At 51.0% G+C, this 22,422-nt stretch overlaps 4 protein-coding genes across 4 annotated transcripts; 2 read left to right on the forward strand and 2 right to left on the reverse strand.

Moving 5' to 3' along the window:
- Positions 1 to 669: 669 nt before the first annotated feature.
- Positions 670 to 2,123, forward strand: LOC100898090 (ribonuclease Oy). The gene is made up of 3 exons (XM_003748024.2): positions 670 to 821; positions 967 to 1,143; positions 1,230 to 2,123. The coding sequence occupies exons 2-3, from the start codon at positions 967 to 969 to the stop codon at positions 1,761 to 1,763; spliced, it is 711 nt and encodes a 236-aa protein (XP_003748072.1). The 5' UTR covers positions 670 to 821; the 3' UTR covers positions 1,764 to 2,123.
- Positions 2,124 to 3,664: 1,541 nt separating this feature from the next.
- LOC100909239 (voltage-dependent anion-selective channel protein 2) lies at positions 3,665 to 6,923 on the reverse strand. Its single transcript, XM_003748016.2, has 3 exons — positions 6,504 to 6,923; positions 4,955 to 5,094; positions 3,665 to 4,411 (listed from the first exon to the last, which is right to left on the reverse strand). The coding sequence occupies exons 1-3, from the start codon at positions 6,820 to 6,822 to the stop codon at positions 4,022 to 4,024; spliced, it is 849 nt and encodes a 282-aa protein (XP_003748064.1). The 5' UTR covers positions 6,823 to 6,923; the 3' UTR covers positions 3,665 to 4,021.
- A 1,326-nt stretch (positions 6,924 to 8,249) lies between these two features.
- On the forward strand, positions 8,250 to 12,799 carry Opa1 (Opa1 mitochondrial dynamin like GTPase). Its single transcript, XM_018641305.1, has 12 exons — positions 8,250 to 8,498; positions 8,791 to 8,912; positions 9,002 to 9,114; positions 9,210 to 9,391; positions 9,665 to 9,807; positions 9,901 to 10,062; positions 10,181 to 10,734; positions 10,853 to 11,075; positions 11,255 to 11,969; positions 12,057 to 12,142; positions 12,244 to 12,442; positions 12,600 to 12,799. Exons 1-12 carry the CDS (start codon positions 8,385 to 8,387, stop codon positions 12,789 to 12,791), a joined length of 2,805 nt encoding a protein of 934 aa, XP_018496821.1. The 5' UTR covers positions 8,250 to 8,384; the 3' UTR covers positions 12,792 to 12,799.
- A 1,402-nt stretch (positions 12,800 to 14,201) lies between these two features.
- On the reverse strand, positions 14,202 to 17,062 carry LOC100909097 (F-box/LRR-repeat protein 2). The gene is made up of 5 exons (XM_003748015.1): positions 16,812 to 17,062; positions 15,648 to 15,722; positions 15,386 to 15,533; positions 15,048 to 15,234; positions 14,202 to 14,944 (listed from the first exon to the last, which is right to left on the reverse strand). Exons 1-5 carry the CDS (start codon positions 17,033 to 17,035, stop codon positions 14,202 to 14,204), a joined length of 1,377 nt encoding a protein of 458 aa, XP_003748063.1. The 5' UTR covers positions 17,036 to 17,062.
- Between the last annotated feature and the right edge of the window lie 5,360 nt (positions 17,063 to 22,422).

Below are 22,422 nucleotides of genomic sequence, written 5' to 3' on the forward strand. Positions count from 1 at the left end.
CGGGGCTTCTCAAAGGGCTTGTTGTTCCTTAGCGTAGGTGAAGCTCGCTCCCAGACAGGCTCGTGGTGGAGTGGAGAAGGCAGAGGACCTTATTCTATGTACCGAGGGTAGATCGGTACATAGCGGACCCGCTCACTATCCTTCGGGGACGCGTGGAATTCAGTCGCTGCCCCGGAACGGGCAATGCCCCCGACTCCTACGATAGTGATCAATTCTGGGCCAGGTCGGAAAGAGCTCCGGCTTGAGGCTCGAGCAAATATCCCTTCCTTCATTGGCTCATGTATTGCAAAGTCAATGGTCTGACAGCTCCCATGGGCGAGACAAGGATCGGAAGTTAACGCCTCCGCGTTACCGTCGAAATCGCCTCGCATTGCCTGATGAGTCCAGTGAGCTCAGGTCAGACAAAATGAAGCATGTTAAAAATTGATGCCTGACCGCCAAAGGGCGGGGAGATTTTCCCACGGACCACGGAGCCGGTGTCGGAAGGATAGCCGAGCAGAGTGAGCTCGTGTCGGGATGGAAAGATACTCATGGCCATAGGTCACTGTCACCGATAAGCCTCCGTGATCTCTAATCCTCATATTGGAAGCCGGGGTCATCCTCGAGGAATTCCGACAAGGAAAAAACAGTTCATACGATTAGGAGATAAAAGTCAAGTCTATTGGATTCTGGCGAAACCTCCCTCGCTCCGTCGGAGGTCGAAACCCGTCTGTTTTGACAGCGACTATACATATTGTTCCTGGTTGGTGGCAAAGCAACTCCCGCGACGGTCCCGAGTCTCGTCTCACCGTTCGACCCGGTCAACTCTCCCAAAGATAAATGTGAGTTTCCCGCGTAGAACAGAAGGGAGTTTGCCTCTGTTATAATGTCCCTGAGCTGCTCCCGCGACTTCCGAGAGGGTTTCCGTATCGGTTAGGCCGGAAACTCGAACTTGGAGCAAGATTCACGCAGAGCATTTTCCAATAGATGAAGAGTCTCCGAGGCGCCCTCCTAGTGGTTTCGGTGAGCCTGACATTGGCTACACCTCTCCGCGGGAAACATCCCGTCAGCGATTTGAGCGAGAAAAACGTTGCGTTCGATTACCTCCTGTTCAGTCAGCAGTCTACCGAGGGGTATTGTCGTGCCACGGGAAACTGTGTGACGGTACGGAATCGTGTTTCCTCGATCCGCTGCTTATGGATTCATGAACGATCATTGCTCTCAAACCTAAAGTCTACCTCTGCTCCCAGGACAAACTACGTCACTTCTGGACCATCCATGGCCTCTGGCCGAGCAATGCTACGGCGTGGCCCGAGAACTGTGATCCATCCCATCCTTTCGACGCATCTCGAATCTCGACTCTGAGATCTCAGCTCGACGAGTATTGGCCGTCTGTCACGAGTGAAAATTCTGACAGCTTCTGGAGCCATGAGTGGAGCAAGCACGGTACCTGTGCGAAATCGATCCCCCGACTGAGCGGCGAGTACAACTACTTCAGCCAGACGTTGCAACTCTACTCGAAATGGAACTTGACCGAGTATTTGGAAGATGCCCAGGTCCGTCCGGACAACGACCGCGCCTACCCAGTCAGTGAGGTCGAGAAGGCTCTCGATAATCGTCTCGAGGCGAAGGCTAGGCTAGAGTGCCAGCGAGTACATGGCATGGAGTTCCCTTTGCTGAAAGAAATTCACTTCTGCTTGACGAAGGATCTGGACGTGATGGACTGTCCCGGCAAAGATGAAAATTGCGGCACCGATCGGATTTACTATATCAAAGAAGCTTAGAACTCGGATAACATCTGAAATAATCACAGCGTGAGCTTCACGGAAATTCGGAAAATGATGCGCGTGATGCTCCGTTCAACTAAGTTCGAGAGCTCAACGCCCTCAAACTCCGAGAATCGGTCTTCAAGTGATGCCTTGTAGAAGAAAGTTTGAATCGTCTTTATCGTGCACTGCCCAGGAAATCTTCTTCTCCCTCTGGTGGTAGATCTATTTTCTATCTCGCCCGGGAACGGGACCCCACGATCCGGCTGCAATGGGAACGGCTTGCTTATAGCTGTCTATGAACAGGGAAAGTCGCTTAGGAGGCTTGCTCGCTCCGACGGTATCTAGAATTTTTTTTAAAGAAAACGTCTCGCGTCTCGAGTCTCGCGAGCAATCACTGAATTTTACGGGAGAGGAAGATCACCTCTGGTTCCAAAATTAGCTGGAATGACGTAATCCATAAGCAACGCCAATCCTGTCACCTGACTCCCGTGGAATCATTCCGTCAGTGATATGTCGTATGGGTCGGCTAAACTGGGAGTCGATTCACGAAAGTACAGCGGAGCTCCATCCGGACCTTCGGCTCCAGTCACCTCAATAGCTGATGTTCGAGGCGATTGTAAACGAGGGTGAATATTCGAGCTCCTTCCGAAGCCGCCGCCGACCGTGAGCCCATGCCCGAGCTTTGCTCGGAGCCCAATTCGAAGCTGGTGATCTCAGACCACGCTCAGACATCCCTGGCCCCTCTTTGGAGTGCACCTCGCCTACGAGCTCTAAAATGTGACATTCTAGCCTCTAGCCTCTGGTCCGTCTCGTACGCTCTGACCGCCAATCTGACGCATAGCCTCTTTCCGAATGGATTGAGATTGGATTCCGAATATAATTGGGAAGTTTGGGAATCGGGAAGTAGGAGCTGTGTACCTGATATATTCGCATGGAAGGGCGAGCTCTAGTGATTCTTGAATTTGCAGCATATCGTGCATTGAGGGGCGAGAGCTCTCAGGGAGGAGAAGGCAGATGATTGCTCGTGCATATCGAAGCGTCATTTCAACCCGAGCTTCCACTTCAACACTCTATCCATGAGAGATCTTCTTTCCCCTAGAGACTGCTGAGCTGGGATGCTGGAAATCGAACGGATTGGTATACGATATCCAGCATGAGAGAACTCTCCTAGTGCTCGTGTCTCCTTCTTGGGGTACCCGTGTTGATGCTCAGAAAAACCATAGCTCTGGCAAGCTCTCCGCTAGTCGCCAGCAGCGATCATGATAATTTCACACAACAGACGCAGAAGTTGGAACACGGCGGTGAAGTTCTCGAGAACCAGGAGAAGTCGTAATCGGAGGACACGCAACCTAACCCGGTCTTCCCTTCGAGCGCGCCCACACCGAGAATACTCTATCGAAACGGGCGCGTTTCCCCACGCGAAGCGACGAAGTAGGCTACATTCCTCGAATTTCGGCCGGTGTACGCTTGTTCTCTGAGCCCTTCCAATATGTTCTATAGACACATCCCTCATCGTAAGCCGGAAGGCTACGCCGGAGATCTAATTGGGATCTCGTGAGTGAAAATGAGCGCTATACTCTTCCGATTCAGCCTTAACCTTACTTCCGCTAAAGTTCCCTCCCGGGGTAGCGGGGATTCGAACTGCAATGCTCCGGGTTCAATTCTCCTGGATCAATTTCCCATTCATTGGAGTGTTCCCCGTACGGGAGCCACACCCGCGGACGTTCCCCGCAGAGCACTCAAGAGTACAACTAGATCACGTAAATTCCGAGCCCTCAGATCCATCTCCGCTCTCGAAGTGCGGTCTTTAAAGATTCCGCGCGGTCTCTCTCCGAAGTAAGACGTGGGTTCTCAGCAGACATTTGACGAAGACGGAACGTGATCGTCAACGTTCAAGGCACGGTTGAACAGGACACGATTTGGTGGTGAGGAATACTACGAGGAGAATGATTTATTCATTATATCGAGGTATCGTCCGACTAATTCTTAGAAGCGAGACGGTACACAAATGATGAACCAACTGTTTCCTGCTTTGGTTTCCGCAGCGAAAGCATTCGAAATTTCACTTCAACAGACATCGGTCTATGAACTCTATTTCTCTTCCACCGTTCGAGTGCAACTTCCTTCCTGATCGGGTTTGCTTTGCGTTCCTATGGCTAAACATTCTTCAGTCTCACACCCTCAACAGCTGTTGTTTCAAAATACATTTTACTCTCAGGTCACACTTCGGACACAAGGAAGTGGAAACTTTTCAGTGGATAGTGCCCAAGCAGTTAACCCTCGAGATTGAGTCCGCAACCGAGCTTGTGACCTCCTTGATTGAAGTTCTTAACGTCAACGTTCGACGAAAGCGTGACCTCGACACCATCGCGGAGACGATGTGTGAGTCCGAGACCGAGAGAGCCCTGGTTGTTGATCTTCGCGCGGAGAGAGGTATCCCTGTCGACAGTGTACACGCCGCCGACGCCGAACTGGGCAGCTTGGTTTCCTTGGTTCCAGTTGATAGAGAAACCGGCCGCAAGATCGGGACGCACTTTGTGGTAGACGGAAGCCCCGAAGACTTTGCCGTCGTTGACATTCGAGTGGAGTACGACATCGTCGTTGGAGTATCCTACGGCGAAGTTGACCTTCGTCAGGTTCTTCTTGGACGTATCGAAGCCAAGCTGAAATGGAAGGCGAGCAATGGATGAATCGTCCTCTGATAAGGGGTCGGGCGTCTGGCACTCGCTCGAGCAAAGAAACGACTCGAAGGCAAATCGATTCGTAGTTATCGAATATCGCTGTCCCTAATATTCGATGGGGCGTCAGATTGAGTCAGTTTCATGCACAGCCTTGGCAGTAAGGTCTCAGAATGGGAGAATGTATGTCATATGCTTTGAATAACGATCGGGGCCCCTTCTCGCGATTTGACCCATATAGCAAAACGTCCGTCGCCATGATTTCCCTCAGTGAGCTCTCCTTGGCGCAGCAAATCTGATTTCTAAGCTGCTCCGTCCATCCAATTTCCATGCTGCTTGCTCCGGCTCCGCAAAGGGATTGCAGCTGATCTGCCCCACGAAAAGTTCGTTGCTCGTGTTTAGAGTCGAGATACCCTTCGGCGAGTTCAAACGATACAGGATTCAGAAATATCTGCTCGTCAATCATGACTCTTTTTCAAGACATTTTCGCCCACAGCGACAAACCGAAATAATCCACTATTAGCTCACCTGACAACCAGCGAGCCAACCCTGATGCGCGAGTACGGTTGTAGCGTTGACCAGAGGCGAGCCGCCATTGTAGTCGACGTCGGCTGTAGAGTTGACGCATTCTCCCTTGAATCCAGCGGATGCGACAGCATTTTTCTTGCCTGTAAGTTGGAACGTCAATTGCAGTACTCAATATCACTCCGACAACATACAGGGAGGACGACGGAATTGAAGCAAGCAGTCTCGACGCATAAGCTCCTCAGAATCATCATGACAGAGTATAGCGGGTCGAAAAGAGCAATGAACCACGGGATCCGTCTGGCAAGTAGAGACTGCGTTGAGTCACGCTCGGAGAGCCTCAATCGAGAACCGTAGCAGTGGAAAGTTTTCCCACCCCATTGCAAGATTTCGGAAAGGAAACATGAGCTCAAAATCGATGAGTTCCGAGCGATTATCTCAGAGAGGAAGGATCAGCCATCAATCTCCGCGAGGGAAAAATGTCTGCGACTCAAGTGAAGATAAGCTCCATATAAATTCTGGTATTCGGACCTGGGTCTTTCGAGGTGATTCGACAGTTGAGCGTCAGCTTGTTCTTCTTCAAATTCTGAATGTTCTTTGCCAGAGTCAGAGAGAATCCCTTCACGCCTATAATGAGTACTCTATTCGAAATCCCCATTCTGATCCAGCTCCCGTAACGGTAGCTCCATGTACACGCAGCGAATTCCCGACGCGAGCGCCGTTTTCTCTCCGTGGGATTCATCGCAGCTCGAATGATTGCCGTCGTCATCATATTTGATGGAAAGGATTCCGACGCGCTCATTTGCCCTCCGTGGCATAGAACTGTTCCGGATGTTTCGAGAACTCGCCGACTCTGGGCGTTCCAGAGCTACGGCTCGCTCGAATCGTGAGGGACCTCGGAACAACATGTACACTGGGAGAGCAAGATCAAGAGAGTTGGTCAAGTCGGTGCATGTTTGCTCGAGGGTCGCGGGGAGGCTCGGGGCGGGCATGCGGAGTTTTAAGCATTGAAATCGGAATCCGGGGGAGTCTACGGGGAGGTTGTGAGGCGGAGCGCTCGAGCCTGCGCCTAAACTCAATTCCGTTAGAGATCACTTCGGCAGCTCCCATCCCATTCGAGAAAGGAAGTCGCTCATTTCTCTCGAAAATTCGATTTTCAGCAATGCTCAGCTTCCCGTCGATCAGCGCGATGCTACGACTCTGAGAGTGATCGCGCAGTATAGCGTGGTTCCTATTATTCCAGGGTGAGGTTTGAGGTCATTGGAGCTCCGGGCGCGGTCACGCTAAGGATCCGCATCCGAAGCTCCGGAAAGATCGTCAAGACCGCTGCGGACAAGCGTCGATGAACTATCGGCCACATCCTTTGATCCAGAAGAGCGAGAAGCGCAGCGCGATTAAGGGAGCGTCATGAAGACAGGGTCACTCAAGGACACCACGTGGTTTTCCAAGGATTCAGAGAGTCTACGCCTAAGCTGAAGTGCACGCTTAGGCGGATGTTCGCGATTGTCGCGCGAGAATTCTCCGCAATTCCAGCCCGATCCCCCAAACTCACCAGTCTGAGGGGCGAAGTTGACATTGGCCGAGAGCTTGAGTCCTTTGGTGATGCAATCTTCAGCGGTGATCTCGGTGCTCAAGTTGTTGTCGGTTGTCCATTTCTCCTTGAGGGTGATACCGTGCTCGGTGATCTTATACTTGACGTCGAGGAAGCCGTCGATTTTGCCAGTATCGTTGAGCGAAGTTCCACCAGCGGTGAACTCGATGCCAGAGCGAGACTTGGTCTTGCTCTCAAGTTTCACCACACCGAAGAGATAGTTCTTCGAGAAGATATCACGGGCTTGTTTGCCAAGGTCAGAATATGCGGGAGGTGCCATTTCGACTTAGGAATTCAAGAAGTTTCGCTGCAAGTTTCACCGATCGGAGCGCGCCCTCTCTGCTGTGTGTGCTGCTGCAGTTCTCAAAGACACCGCAAAGTCAATATGGCGTCGTAGCACTTCCGCTCCTCCCAGGATTCGACGGAGATTTCTTGAATTTCATCGCCACTGTTTCCTGGATGGAGTCGAACCAACTACGCAGAAGGTTTTTGCGCCAGCAATCGTGGGTGGAATTGCGGTGGATACGGGGGTACTATTGGCTTCGATCCGGAGCGCTGCCTCAGAGGTGCCATTCAAAAAAGAGCGCGCGATAGGTTCGACAACTCGTGATCGAAGCACACTCTCGCAGAACTTCATGTTGTGAGAAGTGTTGCGAAGTACTTCAAGTGTCACTTGGGAAATATTATATCTCGGTCCACCTGAGTTGATTCGTCACGAGGACAAATTGATTCGGCCTTTCCCAAATTGGATAACCGCGCGGAGCGGCGCTCCTTTCAATCATGCAGGAAGCGAGAAAGTTCTCCGCATTCGATGTCCGGGTTTCAGCTCACGGTCCCCCAGATCTCAAAATTTTTCAGAATCGGGTTTCTGCAGAAGTCCAGCGTCTGAGGGATCCGACTTCCAACTCGATAAAAAAGCGCAGCAGTCCACAGTGTTCCCCAGGAGTTGCGATCTTTATTTATCACCTATGAATTGAATCCATCTTTCGTTCTGAACGATAGCATCGACGATGCAATAAGAATAGGGGACATCGAATCGTCGGGGGCCTCATTTTGATCTCGCGAGAAGGTTACTACGGGAGATGAACTCGCAGGATGAATACAGAGCGCGAACACAAGAAAAATTATCACGGACGAGATCTCGGTCTCATTCGATCACTCCCGCTAATGTCTGGGTGCACCCACGAACAGTCGCGTGACCGTTCCTATGCGGCAGGGCCTTTCCAAGAGCACGACCATCCGCCTCGGTCCTTGCTCCAACTACGTTGAATATCGAACCAGAGCGAGTAACTGACGCGATCGCGCGGAATGAGTCCTTTCGGCCGGGGGAGCTCTCCCCCGCCTTCGCGCGAAGCTTAAGGGAACGTGTCGGGACTCCAATCTTCCCTCCGAAGATTTTCATTCGACCCGCCTCCCGAGTTTGACAGATGGAACGTGTTTGTGGGGGCCATCTCTCCGATCTCCTCTCTATCCGACCGGAGACGAGCGATTGAGAGAAGAATACCTAGGATTGAGAAAGAACGCCATCGCGCTGTCCCTGAGTTCTCAGCCCAAGAAAATGTCATCTGAAGCTGGAGAGACTGCATGAAACCTTACTCAAGGCCACGCCACAGCCCAGCGGAAAATGCATTAGCTATAATCCTGCGCAGACTTGGAGGCTACGAGAGGTTGTCGACGTTGACATATACCACCGAATGGTCGCGGTAGATGGCAACGCGTTTTCAAGAACACTTTCAGAAGACAAGAACATCGCGACCGATCGTGGAGCTCCGTTTCGATTACTGGAGTTTTTCTCTCACACTATGAATTGAAACCGTGATAGGTGGATCTGGGAGCTACGAAATGTTGAGCCGTTGTCGCGGCGAGGCGGTGAGGGCTGTCGGAGCCCGGGGGTATCACGCCCTCAAGCGCCGACCCAAGTCGAACCCCCAAGGAAACAGGAGGATTTCGCCTCTAGTAAGTAGACGAGAACTCGCGCGGCATGCGTATTCATCGAGGAGATTCAGAATTCTTGCAAGTGAAATTCGAAGAGGGTCGTGAACTCGATTTCTGATCCGCTGCTCGCTGTCTCTAGAGTTAGAAAATCGCGTTGTTCAGGTGGTCGGTCCGGCGGAGGCTCTCTGATTTCGTCGGATAGCATTTCGCGCTGCTAAGCATGCAACCGCTCAACGAGTGAATATCATATTCGACCGAAGGCGGCATCGATGCGTCTTTGAGACCGGCTCAATCAATCTTTCTCCTCCTACAGCTGATCGCTACTCAGCAGCAACGAGGGATCTTCTTGGTGGCGCGAGCTCTAAGACACGTTCTGAAACTGCGGTATCTCGTTCTGGGCGGAACGGTGGCCGGCGCGGCGAATATCGCGAACAAGTAAGGCCGCCATCGAATGCTGGAGGGACGAACCTAGCGCATTATTTCAATGATATGAGATCGCATCTGAAATCTGAATAACATCCTAGGTATGAAGAATTCAAGAAGAGTCTCCCAGATGCCAAGTGGGTTGAGGACCTCTTACCGTCGGATGAAAGTGTCTCCAAAATGCGGGAAACCGTGAACAATGCTAAATTGAAAAGTGAGTGATTTTCAAGTCGACGATCTTCCTTTGATGAGTTTCTCCGCATTCGTTCTACCGAGCTGCTGAAAACTTGAGCTCACTCTCGATTCCAGGCGGGGAAGCATTGACAGATCGTGTCGCCAGTTTTGTCAACTGGTTGAATGCAGTTCACTTAGATTCGCCGGCATCAGATCTTAACGGTAATAATATCGAGACCATGGCGGCAGCAGCTGCAGGACTCTTTGCGGGAGATGAAAAAGCCCCGCGGCAAAAAACGGACCAGGTAAGGAATCAGGCAGGTATCGTTCAGGAACAGAGCAGAGGCGTTCTGCGATTTTTTCATTTCACCATTGCCAGTAGTAAGTTCTGCGACTACTCGTTCAGTGTGTCCCCATGCATCAGTAGAAACAAGTCGGCTGTAGTATACCCTGATGGTTCCACCGCGATCCTTTGGCTCCTCCTAATCCCCTCGCGAACCCATGCCCTGGAAAAGCTTGCTCTGTCTCCGTAGCGAATCGCTTCCAACTCGAGATGGAAATTCCTCCTAACAAGACCGGGTCTCGAGCAGGAACGGATAAACAGTCTCCAAGACGAGTTGATCCATCTCCAAATGAAATACCAGAAGGAACTCGAGAAACTAGAGAAAGAGAACAAGGAGCTGCGACGAGAGATCCTGCTCATCCGGAAGGGGAAATCCGCGCACCACGTCAGGTCGATAGCGAATCGCATTGAGCAAGCGAGCAATCCCATCCCGAGAAATCCCCTGTGGACCATGTCTGACCTTTTCCTTGTCTTTGCCTCAAGCAGACGAAGCCTCAAGAAGTCCTTGATCGACTTGTATTCGGAAGTTCTGGACGAGCTCAGCGGATGTGGGTTCGACGTTCAGGACAGCCTCCCAAGGGTGGTCGTGGTCGGCGATCAGTCTGCGGGAAAGACGTCAGTTTTAGAGATGATCGCTCAAGCAAGGTACGGAATGGATTTCATCTCTGATTCGCCACGGCTACATCTTTCTCTCGCGAACTCTAGAGTTACCAGGATGAAGAATGAACTTCCTCGCGGTGGATAATGGTCTCCATATCCCCAGAATATTCCCGCGGGGTGCTGGTGAGATGATGACCCGGTCGCCTGTGAAGGTCACTCTTTCGGAAGCAGCCTCACATGTCGCACAATTCAGTGATTCGAGTCGAGAGTACGACCTAACCAAAGAGAAAGAGCTGCAAGACCTGAGACGAGAAATCGAGTATAGGATGCGGCGGAGCGTCGCCGACGGCAAAACGGTCTCGAACGAAGTCATTTCTCTAAATGTCAAAGGCCCAGGACTCCAAAGGATGGTCTTGGTCGATTTGCCTGGTATCATCAGCACGTCGACGACGGAAATGGCCGAAGGAACTAAGGAATCTATAAGGGAAATGACTGAATATTACATGAACAATCCGAACGCCATAATTCTGTGCATCCAAGACGGGTCGGTGGACGCTGAGAGATCGATGGTGACTGACCTGGTGAGCCGATCGGATCCAGAGGGTGCCAGAACAGTATTCGTGTTGACGAAGGTCGACTTGGCTGAGAAAAACATGGCCAATCCCAATAGGATAAAAAAGATCCTGGACGGAAAACTCTTCCCCATGAAAGCCCTAGGTGAGACTTCAGATCGAATGAAGATGCGCTCTACTACTGCCTGCTCGAGGTTGCTTACGACGAGCTCCTCGTCTCTGCATCTGCTACCGAATAGCGAGCTCCCGATATTTTCTTACAGGATATTTTGCGGTGGTTACGGGGAAGGGGGGCAAGGACGACCGCATCGAGGATATCAAGGCGTACGAGGAGCAATTCTTCCTAAACAGCAAGCTGTGTCGCGACGGTGTCCTCAATACGTCGCAGTGCACAACGCAGAATCTAAGTCTGAGTGTCAGTGAATGTTTCTGGCGAATGGTGAGAGACAGCATCGAGCAGCAGAGTGAAACGTTCAAAGCTCAGAGGTACGTCATAACTGAAATGTCATGTGCTGCTAGCCATACTCGAGACTTTCCTTCCGCTGTCTCCGGGCGCTTCTTCCCGGCATCGGCGGAATACCAGACAGAAACATACGTATAATTCTCTCATGCTTGTACTTATAGCTATGTAAATCATAATTTTCAACGATATCAATTTTTCCCAGATTCAATTTGGAAGCAGAGTGGAAGAACAATTTTCCCCGACAGAGGGAACTCGATCGCGATGAGCTATTTGAGCGTGCTAGGAGCGAGTTACTCGACGAAGTCGCTCATCTCTCCCAGCTTTCGCCCAAAGAATGGGAGCGAACCCTTCAAATTCGGCTCTGGCAGGAAGTGGAGAGCCACGTCTTCGACAGCATATACTTCCCGGCTGCGCAGACGAGAAACTCCGGGACGTTTAATACCGCTGCCGACATAAGACTCAAGCTGTGGGTCGAGAAGATTCTCCCGAAAGTATCCATGGAAGTCGGTTGGTTCGCTCTCAAGGAAACCTTGCAGAAGATGATCGAAGCCACGAAGCAAAGCAAGGGTCACGATCAGATCTACGATAAGCTCATGCTACGAGTCCTCGAAGAATTGGTCACGAGACACAACTGGGAGGAGAAGTCCATTGAGACGTTACGTCTGATCCAGCTGAACGCTCTCGAGGACCGTTGTGTTCACGACAAGCATCAGTGGGATACCAGTGTACAGTTCATGGAAGAAGTTCTCAAGACGAAGTTCACCGATGCCAAGGATCGAGTGTATCAAATGGTCGGACCGGGATTCTACGAACAGTGGCTCTACTGGAAGTATCGAAGTCCCGAGCAAAACGTCAAGTGTGCCATCAAGACCGAGCTCGAGGCCATGCTTTTCAGACAGCCTGAGACATTTTTCAGAGTGAGTTCACCGAAAGACACCGGCTCCGGAAATCAGAGTGATCAAAACCGCAGGGGGTGATCTACTTCACTCGTCATTCCCTTACAGGAACACGGCCCTGCTCTGACGCAAGAAGAACTGACAGCCATCAGAAAAAATCTTCAGTCGAAAGGCTATCAGAGCGTAGACTATAAGTGAGTCCGGCTATCGTTTGTACTATTCCCTGACGTTCCGCAAGTAATATCTGAGCCGTCATTGGTTCCTCAATTCTAATGCTGTGCTCCCCGATCTTTAGACAAATCAAGGAAACCTGGGATCCTGTCTATCGCTACCATTTCTTGAAATATGCTTCCGAACGTACGAAGGACTGTAGTCGACTGTTCTACGCCTACCACAAGGGCTCCGATGATGAAGCTGCCAAATGTCCAGACGTTGTGCTTTTTTGGCGAATACAGAGGATGATCCAGACCACATCGAATGTCCTCCGTCAACAGGCAAGGGATTATATATTTGTTACCTTGGTAGTCGAGCTCTCCTGTCCCTTTCTTCCCATGGTACGAATGATGGATACTAGACCCAATGGATTCGCTATTCTGATTGGGTTCCGAACCTCAAGGGAAAGCAGACTCTCTCAATCCTCTCTCACTGCAGGTTATGAATCGGGAAACGAAGAGATTAGAGAAAGAGGTCAAGGAGATATTGGAAGACCTCGGCGAAGACACATCAGTGAAGAAAGAGCTTCTCACGGGGCGACGAGTTGAGCTCGCCGAAGAACTCAAGAGGGTCCGCGCCATTCAGGAGAAACTAGAAGAGTTCATAGCTGCGCTCAATAAAGAAAAGTGAATTTAAGACTCCCGCCCTCCGACCTTCTTTCCTCACGTTCGAACATGATGGTGATTTCCGCCCTGATTCTCGACCCCTTTCTATCAGGCGACTTTCAGGCGAACGTAGTCGAGGTTTCTCCCGAGCGCGGAGGGAGCGAGGTTCACTAGAAGCGCCGAGCTCCTTCCTGAGGACGGGATTTTTACTCCCGATTCCTCATGTATCGGCCGAATATTGATCGTATCAATCTAGAAGCTTAGTGGAAACCCGGAAAGTATACAAACTTCGCAGGGCGGAGGGTAGTTTCGGGTGAAGGGCTTCCAGGTTCGGTCTCATCTCACAGAATGAAAACAGACTGCGTTCATCCGACAGGCAGAGGTGTTTATTCCTGCAGGCTACAGAAGAACCTCATGAAACGGATATCCGAATAAAGAAGATCGCTTTCGCATCAAAGTCATTCGTATCCATATTATTCAATGTACACAATGAAGTTGTTGTCTCGATTCTCAAAAGTACAGCGACGTCTCGATTCTCAACGACAGGCGTAATGGCTCGTCTCAAAATCCATTAGGTCCCTCAAGAACATGCTCCACCTATGCTCGGGGCCAAAATTGAGAACTCCACATCCCGAGGGGGAATAGTCTACAAATATCAAGTCCTCGCCATCCATGGAAAATACTTATGTTCGTCGTCGACATTCTCGTAAGCGATACAAAGTTTTCCGCCTTTGAAAATACACTATTGGCCCTCGCACGGAACTTCGCCTCGCATCGACACTCGAACACGGATAAGAGGAGGCACCTCCTGTACATCGCGAAGGCTCCATTGTAGGGTTGATGTCGAGTTTCCTTGAAGATTCCTTGTAGAGGAACGATATCGTCAATGCCGTGCTCAGTTCAGACATCGTAATTATCGCGAAGATTTCTGCGACTTCCGAATTCGGAGTCACTTCACAGTTACATATTCACTATTAACAAAGCTCGTTACGGGGCCGCTCGTGGACTGAGTGAGTGGCTGATTCGAGGAACGACATAATTCTAAAAAAGCCCCCATGCTCGAGACGCCCGATATTTCTCGGAGTCTTCCGTGTAACGTTGCCCCGCGAAATATTCAACCTTTCACCGTGGCCATATCGGCGTTGCCCCTCTCGCGTCATCACTCATTCTCATATCTTTAGCCACCGAGCTCTCGAGATATTCAATCCGCAAGACGTTAAATCCTAAATTCAAATCCAAGATCCGAATACAGTGAATGACACGGAATACGGTCGATCGAAATGAGTGTGTACGTGTACCGTCTTCGTGGGAGCAGCGGCTCCGTCAGAACCAAAACATTTGATTGCAATGCGAAGTGTTGCTCGTTGGTTCGATTGCTCCTTCGATGATGGTTCACGGAAACGAGTGATGATTACAGATCGGTGTAGCAAGAGCGTCAAACTATAACACAGCACCTGCAGTATCGCTGTCTCACTCCCCCAGGCGGCTCCGTCTGCTGAGGAGTAGTTGGAGCGAAGTACGTGTGGAGTCTGAGCCCGGGCCTCCGCTCCTTGAATTTCTTTATCGATTCCTGTGTGATCAGCTGACAATCGTACAGTTCGACTCGTTGCAACGCCGGGAAGCAATCGACCAGGCAATCGAGAGTTATGTCAGAGATGAAGGGGCAGTTGTCCAGCTCAATAACCGTGAGTCTGAGTAAGTTCTGCGAGAGTTTCAATACCCCTTGGTCGGTTATCTGATCACAGTGGGAAAGCGATAAACTATCCATGAACGGACAGGACAAAGCTATACTGTTGAGCGTGCTATCAGTGATAAGAACGCATTCTTCCAGGTCTAAACGACGTAACTCGTGACAGGCTTTAACCAGTGGAACGAAGCCGGCGTCTCCGCATCGGTTGCAGCTAGCCATTTCTAACGTGTGCAGTTTGGGACAGCCTTGCGCCAAGGCTTGAGTGGAGGCGTCTGTGAGGTTCGAGCAGCCCGACGCGCAGAGATTTCGCAGCTCGTGACAGTTCTGCGCCACTGCGATGATGGCGGCATCGAAGACATAGGGACAGCACTGCAGGTCGAGTGCCTCGAGCTTCGGCGATGAGCTCGCGAGACGCGACATCGCCTCGTTTGTAACGCCAGCACAACCCTTAGCCGTGAAGCGGACCAAGTGTTCGCTTCCCAGCATTCCTGAAAGCGAATAGAATGAGCTCTGGTTCCGCAACTCCTAGCCGTCGGAGGCACTAATGAATGAAACGTCGCCGTCAGCGATTGAGACGCTGATTTCGCTCACCGATGCCTTCTTGTGTTATTTTTCTGCACCATGAGATATTGACGTCTCTCAAATTTTTGAACGACATAATCGAGCGATCCGTCAACTCGACGCAGGAATCGATGTACAACGAGTGCAAGCGGCGACATGCTTTGGCCAGGGCAACGATTGCATCATCTGTTATTTTCCGACAACAGGACAAAACTACCTGTGAACGAAATTCCATCTATCAGCCAGATCTCTTCCCTAAGGGGTGTTCCCCGGACTAGGAGGACTTCGACGTTCTGGCTCCGAGCACTCGGTAGTACTATGTAGTAGTATGATGCGACAATTTTCCAAAGTCGACAGCCCCGACAAACCTTCTCTATATTGGGGCAGTGTTCCGAAAATTGAATCAAGGCTTCGCCTGAGATGTCCTCGCATCCTCTGAGACTGATCACTGTTAGGAACCTCCCACAGCGACCAGCGATGTAGGAGACGACGTCACAATTTATGTCCTTTTGATAACTGGGAAGAGAAAAAGTTCCAGATCGTCAGCCCGTCACTCGATAGCCAGCTCTTCGCGATCGATGATCGCCCGTGATAAAATCCTCATACTGCAAACCTGCGAAAAATACGAACCTGAACAAATCAATATTCTGCCAATTGCTGCCGTCCATTGCTAAGAGATTCCATTCCCTCGAGACCTGAGCGCACCTGAAATTATCGAAGCGACATTCGTCAAAGAGACATTCCGCCGGGTCTCTAATATTCTCTACCCGGGATGTTGAGAGTCCGCTCGACTCAGCGGCTGAATGTAATGAAATCGAAAATAGCTCTCCCTATCAATGAATTTATTATAAATAGGCATCGGGTGGGATTGGAATGCGGTCGGTAGGTGCTTCCGAGTTTCCTTAAAGAGCAGCGGATTATATCTCATGGTTATGGTTATCTATCCGACGCGCACTTCAGTCATCTTATTTGTTCGCTGCGAAAGCAACGGGAAAGCTCGGCATACGATCTGAGGACCGAATTTAAAACTCTGCCCTGGCTCATGGCTCCGTTCACACAGAGTTCAAAGTCGGGTATTGCCTAGTCTAAGGCGGACCCATCCGTCAGAGAGTCCAGGGGGAAGGTTCGGAGAAGAGTGCATTCACCGGAGTCCATTGCTGGACTCGTGTATTCTCCGATGGAGCTTCGATCGCGTCAGAACCGTTTCATGCGCCTGCTTGAGATTTTCAGGAATCGAACAAAGGCTGAGACCTCGATCCCGATCCTACGGAATCCACTCCAGAACTCGAAGGAATAGAAGCATCTATTCTAAGCCTCCCTTCCAGTCGATCTCGTAGAGAACGGAAACGTCCTGCCGGCGATTCCAGAAACGAGAGCGGTGGTGAATCCTACAAACTCAAAACGGAAGGCTCTTCGGAGAGATCAGTCGCAGTAGCGATTGATGAGAAAAAGGAAGAATTCATTTCGGATTCTCCGGACTCGATGGAACTTGCGACCGAATTCCGCACGAAATCCCATGCTGAATTATGAATCTAATTAATGCCAGGAGGAACGACGGAATTTCGAGGAATCAGGGAAGAAGGAACGGGGCAAACAGGCCGCTCGGGGCTGAGAAATTTCCGCACAGGTTTCCGACTGAAACATGTCAGCAGCCTCAGAACAAAGACCACCACGAGATCTCCCCATACCATGGAGTCGGAGTCCGGAGAAGCTCCGACACCGAATAGTGCGAAAAATCGGAAGCCAAGCCATCGACACAGCGGACGCTCCGAGAAGCATTTGATGATCACTCACCTGCATAGAGTGACGATGTCAAGGAACGAGAACACTTTCAACAAGAGCTCTTTGGGTAACATTTTGTTGATGAGGTTCTCAGCAACAGGGGCTATTGTTGGGTCCAGAACATGATTGGTATACCCGTTGCTGAGGGGATGGGATCGTAGCTCCGTCTCCGGGGTGGGAGACACACTCCGTTTCCGCCCCTGGCGATGTTCTCCCATCTCAATCATCGGGGACATCGTCACCACTGAGTTCCGGCGGTTGAGTAGATCATCTCCGAACTCCGAGCAGCTCCAGACCGTTACCTGAGACTAGTGAGTCCTCAACTCCTTGTTGCTTGCTATTTCGCTGGCTGGCTGGCTGTCTGGTTCGCTCACTCGCTTCTAGAGGAGGGAGGAGGGGACGGACTGCGCAGCTTCGGCACAGCTGATAGGCGCGTCATCATTCTGTTTACAGTAATCAAACAGATGTTCGGAGTTTCGGAGACAGCGTAGCGGCGAAGCAACGGGGAGAGTTTTCTCAATCCATGGAATGCTTTGGAACTCAGCCCTCGCAGTAGTATGCTTGCCCGATTCTCTAGATCGCAGACAAGTCTCTCCTCAGACGGAGTGGCTCATGAGAAGAAAGAGCCAGGCCTCTCACGATCAGGAGTCCTTATGGGAATGATCTTTGCTCGTCACTCGAGATCGAGCGGGCTTGGCGGCAATGATCGTATTTTCCTCTCCTGCACCGAGTTCCGGCGACGCGATGCCGATGCTGATGCGGAGTTCTGCGCGTTCGGGGGAGCGCGATTTTTCTTTAATCCCGAGCTACCCGCCATGGTCACCTTCGAAGCATAACTGAAGAAACCCCTGGTCTTGCAGACTGCGGTGCCATTCTCCGAGTACATCACAATCCGTTGTAAATAAGATTCAGTGATGACTCATGGCTTTCAATGGCCTATGATTTGTGGCTGATTCTTCATTGAGAAATCGAAGTTGACAGAACGGTCACAGCTGTGCCGTCGGTAGTGCGTCAATCATGAACGTATGAAAGCTTTCTCGCTCCCGGACGAGGAATCTTCAGAAGCTCTCGTCTGGGTGACAATTCCCGTGCCCCGGCGCGCTCCCGGTCCTGAACCTTTCGATCAGGAAAGCACAGAACGAGAGAGCAACCTGATCATTAAATTATAATTTCAAAGAGGAATCTATTCATCGGACAGCTGGGGATCTCAATGCTGATTGAGGAAAGTCAGACCCAATCGATTCCTCGGCTCTCTGTGGATTCCGCAGTCTGACAGAGGCGTCTAAATACATGCTCCCTCCCGCGCGGATCGGGAGCGTCCGCCGGAGCTCTGTGGTTGTTGTTTGTCGTGCTGCCGCCTGCCCTAGTCCCTTGCTCCACCACACTTGCAGACCACCAAGTACTACGAAATTTCGTCTGCTTCTTGTGGAGCTTTTTTTTTTCACCGACTCGGTGCATTTCCATCAGCAATTATCTGGTGCTCCCTCCTCTTTCCTGTCGTTTCCGCCGCGATCAATGCGCACACAAACAGTACTCGAGTACTCCGTAGCGACGTGTGCGGCGATTGTGCGCCAGATTCCTTCAATACGAACCTTCAGCATGATCGAGTCCTTTTCGATGATTTGAGCGGAATCTGTCAGTTATTATCGTTTCCGAAGTCGCGTGAAAATACCATCGAGTCCAGGTATCAGCGTGACCTCCAATATTCATTCCGAAACCTCATCTGAATGGCTTTGGAACACTCGAATGATGAAGATTCCCAAGGGATGTTCTCGGGACAGTTGGCCATCATTCGACTCCGAGAATATGAATCTGAATACATATTCGAGTCAGAGATGAGCTATGATCCTCGCTTATCCTCGCCTCTATCTTCCGCAGGATCGTGATGGACAAACTGAGCTGCAGCAGCTTATCAGCTGTTGCCCTGTTCGTATTGTCCATGGTGTCAGGCGCTGCTGCGGAGGAAACTAGCACATTCGATGCGTTTCTCTTGTTTCTAGGAATCGCGATTTGCCTTTTCCTGAGCTGCGGCTGTATCGGAGCCTACGCGAAGCGAAACTATGCTTTATGAATATTATAGGGTTGTCCGCAGCCGTCGGCCTTTGCTGTAAACGCGAGACCCCGGATGACAGAAATCTAAACAGCTGTCCGGTATTGGAATTAAAGGAACTTTCGACGAGGTGCGACTCAATGGCCTGTATTATGTTCCTTCCATTACACCAGAGTTGTCGGACTTAAATTTTTGGCGGGCCACATTCGAGCGCCGCATGTGCCGGCGGACCACATTAAAAATTTACTTTCGTAGAAAAAGGAGAATTCGTGTATGCCTATCGTATATGGAGGTATGCTTTTCCACCCCACCGGGAATCGGAGGAAAACTCGTCTGTTTTGGAGGTCTGGGAGGGACGGAGGGACTCATTCCACCGATCTCATTTAATTACTAAGCACTCATTCGAAATGGTCGTCGGCTTCAAGTATGTGGGGAAATAGTGGCGGGCCACAAAAAAAGACCTCGCGGGCCACATGCGGCCCGAGGGCCACGGATTTGACGCCGCTTCATTACGCTAACGGCGATGGCTCGTACTCGACTTGATTCCAGGGAACTCTCCGCGAGGTCGACATATTGACGGAAGCTCCACAGAGAACGAGGAGTGATTCTGAATCAGTTTGTGCTGATTGCCTCAGGACTTTTCGAGTCCACTCGATCGATTCCAACCATAATACATGAATTCTCAGCAACAATGACGATCGATATGTGACCGATTCCGGCGGGTCCTCCTTTCCCGTCTATCTACCAGGAGCCGCTCCATCAATTGTATCCTAATTTTGTACCCGAGCATTCTGACCGCTATGAGGTTCGTCGACTATTTTCACCTCCCGTCCACAAGGCGGTGTGATTGTCCCGAAATCGACTTGTCAGAGTTTGAACCTCATTCGGATATCGGGGCGCACATGCACCTCCGTGATGATGTAACTCTATTATCTCGCTCCCTCCGCAACGCGGATATCCTTCTCCTTAAGAATGCATCCCCATTATTACATTGCGCTTCATGATGGGGAGGCGGAGAATCGCTGTCTGTTTCGAAAACCCAGGATCTCCGCCCGTGTGTACGTTAATTTTGTGATCTCTCTCAGCCGCCGCGATAGGCCGCTGATTTGGGAGATAAGCCTTTACTAATGATTCATCTCTCTGGATTCATCCCGATCGAGATCCGCTCAATAATTATCACAGACGATGAGCCCGTCAGTCCTTTCTGTGGAAATTTAACTGTCAGGAGCCCTGGCAATTGCCGACCAGGAATAAACGGATAAGCCGGGCAACCTACAAGAAATATGTAGTAGAATCAACGCGAGCCGAACTAGACTCAGATTGGCTGGACGGAATGTCAGGTAAAACCACCTTAGACAGATACAAGAGTTTCAAGACTGCGAGGGGCACTATCGAGAACCTATACGATAACACGCAAGGCAGTCGCCTCCTTGCGAATGCGAGAGCAGGAGGCTTGCAGACCAGGAAATATCGGTCACGCTGCAAGAACATCGATCCAACCTGCCAAAGATGTGGCAAGGCCGAGGAAACTCTGGAACAAGTGATATTCGAATGTGACAGCCCGCCGGAGGCCGAATACGTCGTGCATACTAGGGCAACATGAAGACAGCGTGCCGAGGATGATCACGAGGACTGAAGCGCTACTAGAGGAATGGGAACCGAGGAGGACTACCACCGGAACCGGAGAAGGATATCAAATGAATCGACCTGCTAGAGACACATGAGATATAATCAGAGAGGGTCAATAAACCATCCATCCATCCGGACACACGGGGCGAATCGACCTCGATCTATCGTGGGTCGTCGTAGAGGAGGTCCCATCGAGACGCCTTCCGCCCGAAAACTCCCGCGGCAACTGGTTGTATCAACTACCCGAACATTTCGAGCAATCAATTGAGTCAGGTCTGAGGGGGAACGTCCGGGAATCCTGTCCGAAGCCCCTGCATGCGACCGGAAGAAAGAATCGTGTTCCCAGCGGTGCTCTAGAGCCTCAGCCCCGCCAACGCAGGGTCGCAATCCCGCGCCCGAATGTTGGACTTCCAAGCCTGATTCATGTAGGATTCTCAGAGACACGGGCCAGGTCGTTCTCTCCTCTATTGCCGATGGTTCTCAATCGCTCCAAAGGGATATGTCTGAGTATAGAAAACATCACTCCAGGAATCTCCGGCAGACCGGCTCCTACGCAGCCTGGGAGCAGGGACCCAGAGATGTCGGTGGATAGTACTTCGCGGCTTCCGACCAGAAGAGTGAAGAAGTCGGAAACGAAATCGGCAAGGTGGCACGGGCGACAGGAGAGCTCGCAGTGCCGCGACGTAGAGAAAAGATGCCAGATGTGCCGCTGATGCATGACTTCCCCTCGTGAAACTCGAATGTAGCAGCGGAGATATCTCCCATTTGACTCGGGAGTGGGGGAGGAGCTTTGGTCCTATAAGAGGAAGGTTCACCTCTTCGATTACACAATCAGAGATTGAGAGGGGTCCTAGCAATCGAGAAGTATGTATGCGCAGGAGATGCTCCGACTTCAAGACTTGGGGAGCTCATCGCCTGCGCAATCCATAGGTGCTTGAGCTCTCTGGAACGTCTGGAGTAGTGCTTCGCTCCAAGGCACTGAAGACGTTCGAGTGGAGTCGATCGTTCAATCGCGGAGGGCCTCGTCCCATTTCGCGCCGTGAAGTTGTTCCCCTAAGGTCGGACATGAATTCGTGACTTAAGAGCCCTCCGCAGCGGAATAATCACGATGCTTTAGCTAGTTCTCCAAGAATAGGTCAGATTCGATTCAGTTCAATTCACACTTTACCATTGAAGGAAGGTCATAGATGGACACCCCGCGACTTTCAATGACTTCGCAGATATGTTCCGTCATTCTCATTGAGCCCAAAACCCGTCAGATCGAGAATCTAGGAAGAATCCACTCTTCTGGCTGCTTTCAGCGAGAAAATACCCTCTTGAGTGATTAGTCATCGTTCTGTTTGCCCCAGGAGAAAGGCTCGATCATATCATAGTTGGCGGCCAGAGTCATGAGTTGATTGACTGATGCATGCGGAGCTTTCATGCGCCCGCTGTACCCCCCGCAATTCACGAGTTATTCGTATCGACTCGTCAGACCCTGATTTCTTCGCTCGTCTATTTGAGTTCCTCAAACTGAATTTTCCGCGAAAGAAACCCCTTGCAGCGTTGCTAGACGAGCTCGTTGGCAGTCTGATCGCTCCGGTGTCGTAACAGGAGCTGCATTTTATGAGTTCCTTCATTTCAGTCGTTCCGGAATTAGCTAATTGAACAATGAAATGATCAGCAGTCATAGAGCACAACATCCAGGGATGAGCCGCTCGGCGTGATGATAATATGGGGGCACTCCAACCGATAGGAAGCCCCAGAAGGTCGTAGCGCTCCGGAAAATGATATTGCATGCGATTGCATCCGATACAGGAAATTTCCCGTCGAGCTCAGCATTGATCCGGCTGCCGCAGCAGCGCCCGTAAACCTCGAATTTCTACCTTACTTCCCGTACGCTTGTCGACACTGGGAATTAGTGATTGTTCCCCCCTCTCCGGCGACAAGGCTGTAGCTAACAAT

This window comes from Galendromus occidentalis, unplaced genomic scaffold (genome assembly GCF_000255335.2).
Source record: "Galendromus occidentalis unplaced genomic scaffold, Mocc_1.1 scf7180000077527, whole genome shotgun sequence".
NCBI lineage: Eukaryota > Metazoa > Arthropoda > Arachnida > Mesostigmata > Phytoseiidae > Galendromus > Galendromus occidentalis.

Coding starts and splice junctions, on each gene's coding strand:
- LOC100909239 (XM_003748016.2), bottom strand. CDS start 6,822: ATGGCACCTCCCGCATATTCTGACCTTGGCAAACAAGCCCGTGATATC. Junction 5,095..6,503: donor CAACTTCGCCCCTCAGACTG/GTGAGTTTGGGG, acceptor TCCAACTTACAG/GCAAGAAAAATGCTGTCGCA. Junction 4,412..4,954: donor GTTGGCTCGCTGGTTGTCAG/GTGAGCTAATAG, acceptor CTTCCATTTCAG/CTTGGCTTCGATACGTCCAA.
- Opa1 (XM_018641305.1), top strand. CDS start 8,385: ATGTTGAGCCGTTGTCGCGGCGAGGCGGTGAGGGCTGTCGGAGCCCGG. Junction 9,808..9,900: donor AAATCCGCGCACCACGTCAG/GTCGATAGCGAA, acceptor CTTTGCCTCAAG/CAGACGAAGCCTCAAGAAGT. Junction 11,076..11,254: donor GAAACGTTCAAAGCTCAGAG/GTACGTCATAAC, acceptor AATTTTTCCCAG/ATTCAATTTGGAAGCAGAGT.
- LOC100909097 (XM_003748015.1), bottom strand. CDS start 17,035: ATGTCCCCGATGATTGAGATGGGAGAACATCGCCAGGGGCGGAAACGG. Junction 15,723..16,811: donor GACATCGTCACTCTATGCAG/GTGAGTGATCAT, acceptor CGATAATTTCAG/GTGCGCTCAGGTCTCGAGGG. Junction 14,945..15,047: donor AATAACACAAGAAGGCATCG/GTGAGCGAAATC, acceptor ATTCGCTTTCAG/GAATGCTGGGAAGCGAACAC.
- LOC100898090 (XM_003748024.2), top strand. CDS start 967: ATGAAGAGTCTCCGAGGCGCCCTCCTAGTGGTTTCGGTGAGCCTGACA. Junction 1,144..1,229: donor CCACGGGAAACTGTGTGACG/GTACGGAATCGT, acceptor CTCTGCTCCCAG/GACAAACTACGTCACTTCTG.